The sequence below is a fragment of the Colletotrichum siamense genome, assembly GCF_013390195.1.
Source record: "Colletotrichum siamense strain Cg363 chromosome Unknown KSG_Cg363_contig02, whole genome shotgun sequence".
NCBI lineage: Eukaryota > Fungi > Ascomycota > Sordariomycetes > Glomerellales > Glomerellaceae > Colletotrichum > Colletotrichum siamense.
This window is the reverse complement of record NW_023501015.1, coordinates 5,147,995-5,161,707: the sequence shown is the minus strand read 5'-3', so window position 1 is coordinate 5,161,707 and position 13,713 is coordinate 5,147,995. Positions and strand designations below refer to the sequence as shown.

The 13,713-nt window shown below is 51.9% G+C and overlaps 4 protein-coding genes across 4 annotated transcripts; 2 read left to right on the top strand and 2 right to left on the bottom strand.

Moving 5' to 3' along the window:
- Positions 1-4,455: 4,455 nt before the first annotated feature.
- Positions 4,456-4,896, bottom strand: coaA (Coactosin; the record flags this gene model as incomplete). Its single annotated transcript, XM_036635181.1, has 1 exon — positions 4,456-4,896. One exon carries the CDS (start codon positions 4,894-4,896, stop codon positions 4,456-4,458), a length of 441 nt encoding a protein of 146 aa, XP_036499524.1.
- Positions 4,897-6,392: 1,496 nt separating this feature from the next.
- yanD-1 (Short chain dehydrogenase yanD) lies at positions 6,393-7,470 on the top strand (the record flags this gene model as incomplete). The annotated part of the gene is made up of 2 exons (XM_036635180.1): positions 6,393-7,294; positions 7,353-7,470. 2 exons carry the CDS (start codon positions 6,393-6,395, stop codon positions 7,468-7,470), a joined length of 1,020 nt encoding a protein of 339 aa, XP_036499521.1.
- A 1,603-nt stretch (positions 7,471-9,073) lies between these two features.
- CGCS363_v003330 (uncharacterized protein) lies at positions 9,074-10,285 on the bottom strand (the record flags this gene model as incomplete). Its single annotated transcript, XM_036635179.1, has 3 exons — positions 9,074-9,330; positions 9,393-9,730; positions 10,125-10,285. 3 exons carry the CDS (start codon positions 10,283-10,285, stop codon positions 9,074-9,076), a joined length of 756 nt encoding a protein of 251 aa, XP_036499522.1.
- Positions 10,286-11,034: 749 nt separating this feature from the next.
- On the top strand, positions 11,035-13,470 carry CGCS363_v003329 (uncharacterized protein; the record flags this gene model as incomplete). Its single annotated transcript, XM_036635178.1, has 5 exons — positions 11,035-11,069; positions 11,139-11,803; positions 11,989-12,424; positions 12,481-12,661; positions 12,727-13,470. The coding sequence occupies 5 exons, from the start codon at positions 11,035-11,037 to the stop codon at positions 13,468-13,470; spliced, it is 2,061 nt and encodes a 686-aa protein (XP_036500563.1).
- Positions 13,471-13,713: the final 243 nt, after the last annotated feature.

The window sequence follows — 13,713 nt, the reverse complement described above, 5'->3', positions numbered from 1 at the left end:
GAGACAAACCAAGGCCTTGCTAGCTTTTGACCTGGCATATATAGCTCGAAGGGTTGTGCACGTATTTGGTGTTCTTCTTCCAAATAGCTTCGCACGTTTACCTCGATCTTCGCCAGCAATTCTAGCCATTGAGCAACTGCAGACTGGGTGTAGTCTAGTCGGCCATGGTCCATGAGACACTGTAGAGCTGTTCTGCCACTCCTATCCGCGTGGTGGACACTCCCACCATTTTGGAGTATCCCAAGCACTAAGACATTGCGACGTCGCTGCATTTCAATGGTTTCGGCCGTCTGCCACCATGCGCAAACCAGACGAAGCAATGATCCCAAGTACTCACTATGTGGCAATATTGTGACTTGCAATCCAACCGACATGAATCATTCAATCGCATCCAGCAGAAGCCCACCATCGTAGTGCCCATCTAAGTCTGGTCGGAGCACAATTTGCTCTGGCGTGTATTCTGCGAAATCGAATCTCGATATGACCGATCCAAATCGTCCAGGGCTTATCTTGCGTGTCAATCTAAAAGTAAAGAGTGTTAACTTTCGCTTTTAACCCAATGACAGCAACTTTGCCACAACCCTTGAACTAAACATATGTGCATCATCTGGGAAGGGTTGACCGTACGTGCTTTGAATCGCAAACAACTCGAAGTTGCATCCTTGAGAATGAAAAAAGCGTCCGATGTCTGTATTCCCGAGTATGTCGGCCATCTGTCCATCCCACAGTGAATGTTAAACATGATGCCGAAAGTTATTTCTCAAAGGAGGGGATGCCCACCGATACAATCGATTGTCCGGTGTCAGCGACAGTACTATTGATAGTACAAACGCCTTCGTCTAAGATAGCGAGAAACTCTTTCAATCCACCGTATTTAAGAACTGGGAATATCTGCATACGGAATGCCCGGTAAGACAATACGTGATGGACACGCAACCCATAAGTTGGTGAACAACCTCCTAGCTGTTGAATGGTGAATTCTATAGAGGCTGATAGAAATACCGGTGTAATCCGGTAGTTTCTATTAGTCTTCTCAACTATCGTCTCTGTGCCACAGGCACTCCGATACATTCGCCGCCATTTGGTGATTTCAAAGCATGCCGATACAATGCCTGGCCAGGAATAAGCCGCATACGAACTTGATGTGTCCATTGAAATCGGAAGTTTGACTCTTTCTGATGCGATCGGGGTGTTCGGAGGACGTCCAGACTGGGCGCTGATGAGTTGTTGGGTTGTTTGTCGGTTTCCAACCTCTGCGGCAGTGTCGCCATCAAAGTATGATACATCCGTCATCTCCTTGCTATGGGCAAGCGGCAAGTCGTTATAGCTCGTAACGACATGTCAGATTGACGGAAGCAATATAACTTTATGGAAACTTACAACAGACTGGTAGTCAAAGCGACATTGAGCACCTGCAAAGACAACCCCAGCTGTCGCTCCAGCTCGAGGATCTCGTGCCCTTTAAGAGAGAGCCTGAGTCTCGCCCAAATCTTCAAAGACGACTTACCTTGTGTTTGTGATGTGTGGCTCTTCCCGGTTATATCTTGAATCGAGGATATCCTGCGTAAGCAGACAGCCAAGACGTCGTGAAGGTGGTTATATCCCGGAGCCAAGTCACCCAATCGTTTTCGTTGATATTCCAACGCGTTCACCACCCCTATCGCCATTGAATAAACCAGTTTGATAAGTTCGTTAAGACGCTTGATTTCATGCGATGCTTCTTTGACAGTGTCGAGAAAGGCTATGAGCTTCCGGGTTGCCTGGCTCAGCTGCATTGCCAGGGAAATCACCCCAACAATGCTCGCTGCCACACCGAGGCCGTCCATTATCGCGTGAATCGAATTTTTTCTTGATGAGAATGAAATGCAGCGTGAAGGGATGGGGAGCTTCACTGATGGCGGTGTTGCTTTTTAGAAAACGTCGAATATCAGTAAGGAAATCAGGCTGTAGGCGTCAATCACAGGAAGCTCGTCAGCGTGGCTGCGACTGATTGGCTTGAAATTATCCGGCGCGCCTAGAATTGCGTTTGGGGTTCCGTACAGTAAGCCTTGCGAATGAAGAGTGATGCGATTTTTGGTGCCCAGGCTGTGTGCAGAAGAGTAAACAGTGGATCGTTTTAACAGGCCGTAACTACTTTCCTCAAGCCGCTAACCCTCACTTTCCTATCGACGGTGAAGTATCGCCATTGCTATCACTCGTGTGTCACAGCAACACTATACAAGAGGCTCTATATTAAGCCCATCCCTCAAGTCCTGAGCCGAGATATCGCAAATAAGGGAAGTCAAAAGAGAGACCTGTATAGCATGCGGCCTAATTGCGAATAGGGTTTCATTTAGCAGGTGACCGCCTGCGGGCGCATCTTGTTGACTGCCATTATATATACCACTCTGGCAGTCACATGTGACCGGTATCACTACCTTTTTAATAGCCTAAGGTAAATGCGGTTTATTGGCCAACAGAGCTCGGGTTCTCCAGGACCGAGCTGGATGAGAGGTGGTCTCTGGATAATGGATGCTTGCGGGGCAGACGCTAGCAAACAAGGCAATCTTTCTTCCCTTCTAACTTTTTTCTTCGCAGTTTGCCGCCTGGAGGCGCACCTTGTAAACAAGGCAATGTTACAAGCTGCTTGCCTCTGCTTAATATGAGGCGACCAACTTCGCTAGGTCCTTTCCCATGACGAGTCCCGTACATCTTAGGGCCACGACCCGAGAAATCCCCGCTGCTCATAATCAAAACCCCCCCCCACGAGACGCCGTCGCGTAAGGTAAGGTAAGGCGTCACTCAAGTCATCCGGTTGGGCTAATGTCCTGAGTAATGATTGAAGGCGCTTGTCTAGGAGACTTTTACGAATAATGAACCTCCACATTCGACGGGGGATCCAGACGAGAAGCTCCCATCATAGGATTGGCACCTCACGGAGTCAACCCCGATTGCGTCATCATCTGCCGACGCCCCCGGACTTATCAAGACCCCGGGCGGCGTCCGCCAACCTCAGCCGTCCGGGCCCGAGTTACGACCATTGCCGGGGCATTTCGGCACCGGCAAGGGGCGGCAATGAGAGGACCGAAGCATCGATAGCCCTCCATACGCCGGCCCTCAACCCGGGGCTACTAGAGCTTCCACCGGACTATATGCGCCCAGACCCCCACGACCCGGTATACCGCCTGCATCCTCCCTTCATATCGTCTGCGCCGACCGCTGAGAGCCCGATGACACCCCGTTTCCAATTGTCACAGCAGCGTACCAGGAAGAACAAGCCCCACGAGCTCCGTTTAAGGCGACTTTCGATCAAAGAGTGTCGGCCGGTAGCCATGTCAGGGTGGGATCCCGCCTCGATCAAGTTTGATAATGACCTCACCATGTATTCCATGGCCAACATATATGCCTTATTCCCATGGTCATTACCTGAGATCGAGATAAGAGGATGCAAGGCCCACACCTTAAAAGGCTTCTTACAGCTGAAGAGGACCCCGACGGCACGTCAATTCTGGCATGCTACGAAGAACATAGCCAACGACACCCTAAGGCCAGAGAACCGGCATAAGCTTGAGAAATACGAGTGGCATGTCAACAACGAAATTGCACCCGACTTGATATTCACTGCCGAGTCGGTCTGTCTCCTATCGAGGGACACCAAATGGAAGACGGGAAGGGGGTTCACGTCGCCACCGAAACGAGATGCCTCCTCACCCTAGCCGTTGACCTCACAGCCCGAAGGCAAGACGCACTGCTGGCATGCTGGGCTGCGAAATGCTGGCTACTGGAATCTGCGGGCTGGGGGAAAGGGGCCGAAAGAATAGATGTCGATGCAGATTTTTATCGGGTTAATCTCAAGGACAATTAGTAGATCTAACTAGCCCCCGCGTGGACTGGCCTGTTCCATGTTTGCTTCCTCCTCGCAAGCGGAGGCGCCGACGTTGCAGGGATCGGCCCGGGGGACAAACAAGCTTAGGAGGATGAGGCTACTGACGTGGCCGTTTCGGTCCCAAGGTGGGAGAGTTCGTCTGCGGGAACGCCTAAGACGCAGGATATACCCCGAGATTGGATGGCAAGATGCTAATTCCCTTCAACGCCAGGGACCGGAACCGAACGCTGCTTCTAGAGGGGTTCCATCAATGCTGTTATTATGAGCCCCATTGACGTTTGGCGGGGGCTACCTGGATCAGTGCAGGTTGCAAGATCTGTTGGACAGTGACGCTAGCAGTAAGAAGAGATGACTCCTAGATTCGATCGGCTCGCGCCGGCCCCAAAACAGGAGACTAATATATTTATTCAAGGTATGCTGTATTCAAAAAGTATGCATATCGCTCCTAAGCGCCTCCGCCTGGCCAGATACCGTGTACTCGTAGCTCAAACACCGCCAAATCAGCGTGCCGCCGCCGCCGTTCACCGCTCTCCCCCTTTATGTGCTTTTGTGTTTCTTTCCCCTTCCAATTGGTGTCAATTGGGGTTTGCTCAGCCGCGGCCGCCGTTGTAATCGGCACCGCCAGCCTTGCGTAACCGCTTAACGATGTCGTCCTCGTCCAGATCGCCCTTGTCGCTCGCGTTGACCGTTATGCTGTGGTGGGGCAGCACCCTCTTGACCTCGCTGCTCTCGATGCTCACGCGGGCCTTGCGCATGATCTTTGTGTTCTCGCCGATCCAGATGACGAAGGCGAACTTGACGCGCTTGCTCTCGGCGTCGTTGGCGTACTCGACGCGCACGTAGGCGTACTGCACCTGCGAGTTGTCCAGCTCCGAGGCCAGCTCGGTGAGGCCGCCCGTGCCCGTCTTGGTCAGGCTCATCTTGTTGCCGACAGCGCTGGCGTACGAGATGAGCAGCCAGTTGGTCTCGTCCTTGTCGGAGCGGACGGCCTCGTAGGCCGTCGCGATCTCGGGGGCGTCGAGGCCGGACATGACGGGCGACTTTTGTGGAGGGAGGGTGGTGGGAAGAAGAAGGGGGCGGCGGGAGATATGTCGGTAGGTGGAGAAGTTCGGTCGGGGGAGGACGGCTAGGTCGGCGGGAGGAATTGCGTAAGGACACGCAAATTAGACGGAAGGATGTGGACGGGAAAGAGAGCGGTTTGTCTCTGGGATCCCGGAGCGGAAAAAGAAAGGGGGTTAGGGGGGGGTTTGGTCGTGGAACTCGGTGAAGGGCAGGATTGGCGGTGATGTCGGGAAAGGCGAAACGACCCTGAGAAAGGCCAAGGTTGCATTTCCCTTCAGCCCACCTTCTTCTTTACCCCACCATTGGCCTCGCATGAACCCTAACGAATCAAGAGGAGGGGGAGGGGGCCTTGGAGGGGCTTCAGCCGGATGAGGGAGGGCAGCCGGGTTCATGCCGAGCCACAGTCGGCCTGTTGAGCCACACGGAAGATACGCGCCACAGTGGGGACTTCGGAATCGGTTCGAGCACACCGAGATTGTCCGGAATTCCTCACCGAGACTCACCGATGATTGTACCACCATCCCGGCACACCACATGTTTTACCCCCTTAAACTTCTCCTGATGTGTGTTGCTTCATGCGTCCCAAGACACTGGTCTAGAGCTTCGCGGCTAACTGGAAGGTTTATTCATAGACGACAGTCACATTCACAACTCCAAACATCGTCTTTTGCCTCTTGAGACCTCTCGACCCTCCACGATGTCACTCCCCAGACTTGGCGTCCATCGGCCGTCGACCACGCTATTTGCGGACCCCAACGGCGTTCTTTTCTTAGCACAGACATGCAACACCGAGCGTCGTGGACCCTGACCCCTACGCCGAGCCCGCTGCCGATCCTGCGTCAAACAAAGCTCTCCCCCTCCGTGCCTCCTTCTTACACACATTCTTGAAAAACCTCTTGGCAAAGGGGCACCGTGATGGTGGTTGTCCAACGTCGCACGCATAACCAAGTCTGATACCTAAGCGCCCAACCCTCAAGCGCACGCGAATAGGCGACGCCCCTCAGTCCGATCGTAGGCATTGGCGCGTCTCAACTTTGGTCGTCCGCCAGGTCCTCGGGACACCTCGCGCCCCGTGGGGAAAACCCGGTCAAAGGCAAAGCAATGCGGTGCTGCCCACCCTCAAACCCCCCGACCCTGACATCGAAGAGGCGGGTTGGATGAGTGAGAGAGAGCATGACATCAAATATTATTAACAAGCCCCGGTCCTATACAAACGCTCCTGTCGGGAAAATCGAGCTAAGGGCGGGCGCGCAATCTCGTTTTATGTTTCTCATCCCCATAATTAACGGGTCCTCCGGGAGGGTACTTCATCTGCCAAACGTCACCTCGTAGCCGCCACTTTTTCCGACCTCGACAAGCTGACAAGCTTTCTCGCCAATCTGCCAATTTCGCCATCCTGACAGAAAATCCAATCGCCCCCGCATAACCAAGGTCGCAGTAGAGGTTCGAATTGCAACAGCCCAGCATGTCCAACACCTTGGCCGAGCAGGCCGGTTGGGAGGCCAACCCGCTGGCCTTCGTCTACCGGCAGACCATGATCACGCCAGCCGAGATCCCATTGGAGTTCGACCTGTCCGACGCGACTCTCATCATGACCGGCGCCAGCAGCGGCCTCGGCCTGGAGGCGAGCCGTCAGTTCCTGGAGCGGCAGCTGGGGCGGCTTATCATGGGGGTGCGGAACACGACGAAGGGCGATGCCCTCGCCGAGGGCCTGCGACGGGAGTTCCCCATGGCGCAGATTGAGGTGTGGCATCTCGAGATGGAGTCGTATGACAGCGTGAGGGCTTTTGCGACGCGATGCAAGAAGGAGTTATCGCGGATCGACATCGTGATCCTTAACGCGGGCGTTGTCGCACAGACCTTCACCCGCTCGCGGGAGGGTCATGAGCTGATGCTCCAGGTCAACTACCTCTCTACGGCGCTGCAGGCTATGTTGCTGCTGCCGATTATGAAGGAGAACAAGCCGCCGGGCGAGCCGGGCAGGCTGGTCATCGTCAGCTCGGACACAACGTACTGGCACACGCCGGAGGAGGACATGGTGACGGGGTCCCTATTCAAGCCCGCCGACAAGGAGAGGCGGTGGGGCTCGGCGAAGAACTACCAGAACTCAAAATTCCTTGGGCAGTTGTTCATGGACAAGCTGGCGACGTATGTTAGCCCGGATCAGGTCATTGTGAACCTGGCCAACTCAGGGCTCACGGCCGGCACCAACATCATCAAGCCAGCGACGGAAACCTTCTTTACGGGGCTATTCAAGAAGACGCTAGGCCGCAGTGTAGAGATTGGGGCCCGGAGCTACCTCGATGCGGCGCTGGTAAAGGGGCCTGAGAGCCATGGAAGCTTTACCTCCGATGGAGTGATCAAACCGTAAGTACTGCCCAGGAGATGCCTATGTCGTGTAGAACACGTGACTGACTTAGTATAGTTGGCCGGCGATCATGTACACCTCGGAGGGTGCTGGCTTGAAGGAGAGACTTTGGAAGGAGACTAAGAGGGAGCCTGGCTTTGCAGAGGCTTTTGAGGTGATTGAGAGGGGCATTTAACCAGGACCACTTTAGCGATTGGTGATTGTAAGGAGCCAAGGGATAGGCTAGGCGGCTGGCGTTGGATCCATCCGTCGTTGTGTTTCGTGGGTTTCAGAATGAACGCATGGTGAGGAAGACCCCAGAGGAATCGATATAAGTTTGATGAAGAGATACGATGGTAATGGTGGAAGGTCAGCCATTAATCCTAACTGCTATGGAGGATCACGAGCAGGAGTAATGAGCATGGAGGAGGATACGCAACGAAGGTGGGCAACGAGGGCGGATGGCGGAACGGCACGATGCGAACCCCTATCCTACGGATAGAGGTATGACGATGTTGAAAGCGGAAGGGAGACGTTTGCCAGGAAGGTTTTCAAGGGTTTTTAAAAGTGATGATCACTCCCAGAGTGCTAAAATATATACAAGGTAGCGCTTGAAACTTCGAGACTCAAGGATTTGTACTACCTTAGGACAAGCCACTCCCATATTCCCCATGCGAATTACATGGCGGTCAAAGACTGAAGAGTGCCCGTGAATGTGGCTGTTTAGTTGGGTGGTTACTTATACGTGGGATGATAGCGCGGGACGATGAGGGTGTAATTTATCCACAAAAGCGTTAACTCACAACTTTTTTGAAGACGCCTACAGACTAACAGCATAATTAAAAAACGTGTTATAATTAATATTAGGGAAGTCGTGACTGCCTGGGCGGTTGCCGCAACCTCTCTTGAAATGTGTGGTGTTTGGCCGCAGACAGTGGCGCTGCCTATCAACAGCACGCCTCCGGTCAGGAGTATTAGCGGCTGTCCTTGCCCACTCGTCGAATTCAAGAAGATTCATAATGACTGGGGCATTTACTCAACTTGCCCGTCGTCGCTATGGGGTTTCGACGGTAATGGGCGAGCCTCACCCACTTGGATGAGCTCCGGGCTCGTGGTCCGATGTGGGGCCGACCGGCCGGCCCCCTTCAGGTCGCATCTCAATAGCGCGCCTCCCTCCCCGTAAGAACTTGGCGATTTTTTTTAATAAAAGGTGAAGAAAAAAATAAATTCTAGCAAATGAACAGACAAGTTGCACGGCTATGAAGACGATAGACTTGGGCATTAATAGCTTTCAGGTGTCAATAGCAATAACGCAGCGGAGGCCCAGCTGGAGTATGGATACTGTCTTGGTTTCCTTATGAGCCGAGGCCTTATATTATAAATCTTAGTAATCCACAGCTTCTCCCAGAGACTTGACCAATGACAATTACGTTGAATAATTAATAGGGGTCAGAGTGCGGATTTCTTGCTTCCTATTATGCAGCCAGACCGGATGGTTATGCGATTTCCGCTTGAGCTGGAGCAAATTATAATTACTCTGCAGCCCCTAATCCTCGGAGTGCCTGTAGCCGGTTCTTCCGGTAATACGTAGGCATTAATCACATGTGGAAGAACCGTGCAAAGTAAAAATATTGATGTGGAAGAAGTGTAACGCAGATGAGTAGAGACTCTGTGTAGTGTACCAACCTCATAGACTAGAAACGAAAAGACGCAGACAATGGGAAATTCGAAACCTGTTTCACCAAAGACCGCGCACATATGTAATGCTGGTCGGCCAGATTGGCTTGTCACGGCCGACTTCAGTTCCCCAGACCTCCATATTCAAGTACAGAAATTTCCGCAATTCCAGTCTTCTCAAACTCCGACTTCGTTGAGCCGAGAGCCCTTGGCGAGGGAATCGCATCCTGGCCCAGCTCATTGATGTCCTCGTCGACGTCAGACTTGGAGTTACAGTCTTCGCCATCTGCGGTGTCATAAGGCTCGCCTATGGCTTTGTTATGTTCCTCCACCCAAGACTGTGAAATAGACCCAGTCTCGCTTTCGTCGCGAATGATCACTGAAGAAATTGTTAGTGGAGGGCTCAACCCAAAAAAGAGCCTTCATCCGTGTCAGACTTACTACGGCGCGCATATTTGTGCACGAGGTCGTCTTCGTCGGCGACCTTTATACCGTGGTCTCGCAAGTGTGTGATCCCACAACCACTCTCAATTGGGTTCTGGCTGAAGCTGCGATCGGGACAACCGGAAACAGGACAACGTAGGATGAAATGCTCTTGGACGCCATTGGTAACATATGAGAATACCCAGCTCTCATTGTAACGGGCCTCGACAATGTAACGGCGCACAGGGCGATTCAAGTCAGCTCCTCTTGATGGAATTCGTGCTTTCTTGCGTGGCCCCCCATCCGACACGTCTGAGCGCCGAAGTTGACGTTTGGACCTTTCTGGGTCAGGGTTACTTTGTGACGGCAATGTTAGAGTTGCAGCCCCAGGTTAATCTAGGCTTTTCGGGGTAGGGATTGTTTAGTACTGACCATGTTGAACGCTCCGACACAGAGCCGCTTATCCCCACTTGCTGTTGGATTGGATCGACATGCGATGAAGCAGGCTAAACGTTGTCAACAGACATACCTTAAGACAAGCTACAGAGACCAGATACGAGGAATTGAAATCATGAACATACAACATCTTCAGTCCTGATCGTACCTTCAAGGTAAGACACCGACTTTTGGAATGTAGACGGCTTGTCCCTCCCTAAATGATAAGATACCAGAGGACAGCCGTCGAGAGTATCGTAGTGGATGTGGGAAAAATGGACCCGAAAGCTGTCTTTAATGCGTTCAACAACCCACGGTCTGTCCTGCTCCTCAAAGTCGAGGGGCATATCAGCTAGAGCGGACTCCAGCGTCTTGCGTCTGATGTCCTCTGTATCACGGATAAGTTTGTTGAGTCGGTTCGTCATGCCTTGCGTGATTCCGTCGTCAGCCCGTTTGAGTCGGGAGTCAACACTCATGATGGTCTTAGGAGACACTTGAGGCAAGCACAGCTGGCTGGAAGAGGCTCGGGGAGTTGGAGAAATTCTGACCAGTGCCATTTTCAAAAGACAAGCGCTGTTGATTAGAGAACTGAATGAACACAGTGAAAGAATCTAGAATTTAGGAAGCTGAAGTTCTTCGAAATTTGTTTTTTATCATAGACAGGAGAAACGGAGGGTTTACAATGGACAACAGCGAGGACGAATGCGTACCAGACGGCGGACGATGGAAGTACCACAATGCTTTGTCTGTTTGCGTTACAGGGGGGGATTAAACACCTTGGCGTTTGCTCTGCATTCTTTCGATGCGTCTATTAGCAAACAAGATACAAGGGCCCTGAGGCCTGGACCTTAGCATAGACAACGTGCGTAGACTAAAAAGTAAGAGGTACTTACCCTGGTTGCATAGCCCCATTCATTCATGAATGCCATTCATATTCAAAAATAGGACAGCTGAATACGTTAGCTTTTGCGACGTAGATGAAGGCATCGGTCCGAATGTTTGCCCCACTTGGACTGCTTGCACAAGCGATCCATTCTTCTTGCCTTCTTGAGAGGCCTGCTCTCCTGATGCTCCTCGTTTCTCCTATGCTGCCAAAGAATTCGTTTTTCGCTTTAAAATCTCGAAACCTGGGAGTGGCTTCTATCTTCAGTTGACACTGTCGTGGAGAGACACGGCCAGTATTTTCAGGCTTTTCAACGACAACCCCTTGATAGCCTGGGCAGCTATGGCGAACTGTTCGCCGCAACGGCGCAAGCCAACGTCAGTAGTCCCTCACTTTTACATCAAACAGTTGACAATAAACTGAGAGTCAGCTAACACCTGTCGCAGGATATTGTCGAAGGACTGGGGAAGCACCGCAGTTCGTGCATCCCTTTACCCTCGTCATCAGGGGGCGCTCTTACGAGAGGTCTGGAACCAACACCCCAATCCTTGGTATGATGAGCGATACCAAGAAGGCGGCTTCTGTCCATATTTGTACCTCAACGACGACGGAGATGGAGTGTACTTGGGCGAACGGATAGATCTCAACCGTGTGGCAACACCCTCCAAGCCCTTCTTCGCCGAAGTGCCCATGACCAACAATGAATTTGTGAAAGCAGCACTCAGTGGTCCAAGGGCCAAGACGATGTGGGAACGTATCGACACAGGACTGAAGAAGATCATTGAGACTGTTTTCAGGCAGGTTGTTCGGGATTGCAACGAAACGACGAAAGGTGGCCCATTCTACGTCGATGAGATTGCCCTGGCATACCCTACGTACTGGACCGAGGTTGAGCGGAAGAAGTATGAAAGACTCGTCAGGGAGGTTTTATCCACCTTTGAAGATGAGTGTCTGCGCCAGGTTCGGCCTCAAATTGTGTTTCATGAGGAATGTTTGGCCGCCGCCAACAATCTCTTCTCAACCATTACACAAAGCGATGCCGTCATGGGCCCCATTACCGACCAACCGCCCCTATTGGTGACGATTGACTTTGGCGGCCACACTCTGGCAAGTATTGTCAAACCCTCTGGGTATTCTGTCTGTTTCCTAACTGATTACAGAATGGATGTATGCACTGTGTCGCAAGACGGGACCATGATGATTTAAGTTACTTTTTGGTGGGGAAAACCTTCGGTAAGTTTTGAGCTTTATTAATAGTAGTCGTCCGTGGTCAGCTAATTTAATTGACAATGTTAGTTGAAAGAGGTGGCACTCAAATTTGGGAGCAGGAGATAGCTGCATTTGCAGTCCAAACCCTGGAGAAGAAACGAAACGCACCTCTTCCCCCCAATGCACTAGAAGACATCTTGCGGATCTTTCACCACACTATCAAGAAGCCCAAGGCAGACAAAATCGAGGCATTGAGCCTTTCTTACACGGATGATGACGGGGGGCACTTTCTGACCGTCCCCGCTGAGAAGGCCGAGCAATGCTTTTGGAAAGCCATGAGGGAGCCCCTTGAACGCGCAGCCAAAGAGATTGCCCGAGCTGCCTCGTTGAAATACGATGTTCGTGTGGTGGTGTACGGTGGAAGTGGTCAGAACTCAATTGTGCAGGCAAAGATCAAGGAAGCGTGCGAGAAAGTCGGGGTTAAACCCCCTTATTTCGCACAAAATGGCTCACGTGCGAAGGAGTAAGTTTACATCCCAGTCTGTATTGACTCAAATCGGCGACTAATTCTTGCAAAAGAACATGGAATGTCGCCAATGGGGCCGCGCATGCGGCGGCATACACATTATCTGTCGAAGAGTTTGTGAGCAACGGCGCTGCTTTTGGAATCCGCAAGAGTATTCTCAAGCCGGGTGCACGACAAAGTGATTGCAGCCCGGCTATCGACTGGCTGTCTGACGTGGCTGTTGCTCTTGATTCTGTTAGTGGATATTCCTCGTTCCCACGCACAAAATTCATATTACTGACTCTTCCTACTTTGACAAGCAATCTTCCAAATATTTCAAGACATGGTGTACAAGTAAAACCAGGCTCAAGATTATTTGCGACCCTTTCCTGAAGAAGGGCGCCAAAGGGAAACGCAGAACATTAGACATCGACCGATCGTACGATGTTCTCGAACTGCCACAACCTCCTAAGGGATATTGGGGGTATCGTCTCAGTTTCGGCAAGGACGGTCTTTCCAAGACACTTGTCATGGAACTCGAAAGTCTGGGAAAAAGTGGAAAACCACACGGGGGCTCCAAAATACAGCATTCCTTTCCACTTTACGTCGATGGCACGTCAAACTGCTGTCTCCTGGACGTAGATGTGGACGATGAGGGCCGCGGCCTCAGGCTCTTGGGAGATGGCAGGCTTGAGGCTTGTCCGCTGGAAGCCATAGATGAGCAGGTTCAACATATGGTCCGGGAGGAAAGTGCTGCGGGTGTCAAAAGGAAAAGACCCCATCCCCGAGTGCCCGGGGTGAAGCCTTCAGGGCACTTGCCGCCGTTCAAGAGGAAGGCCCCGGCTCCTTCTGCACAAACGACACAAGCTCTCGTTGAAAGTTCAGAATATTCGTCTAGTAGTGATTCTGATACGGAAGCTCGCCCTCATAGGTGTCAAAAGGCAAGCACACAGCCAGGGGATATTGGCCAGACCCACGCTACGTCGTCTTCGAGAACGGATGGTTTTCACTTAACGCCATACGAAGCTCTGAAGCAACTAGGGAAGCGGTACGGGATGAGTTAAGACCATTTGCAGCGGCTGTGAACAGGTGCACTAGCAGGTTAATGCGATCTTGGGGGCCGGCTCATCGCTTGAACTGGAGACGGTAATGCAACTATTGATGGTTGGTTCACTGCGCGCAAGGCGTGATGTTTTGTAGCTTTTAAATGAGCCTTCTCTTTCGTTTTGTTGTAACTCATTCATTCCATGCGCATGTAGTATTCCTCGAAAACTCCCCGTAATACGTATGCTTGGGCCAGAATCTCT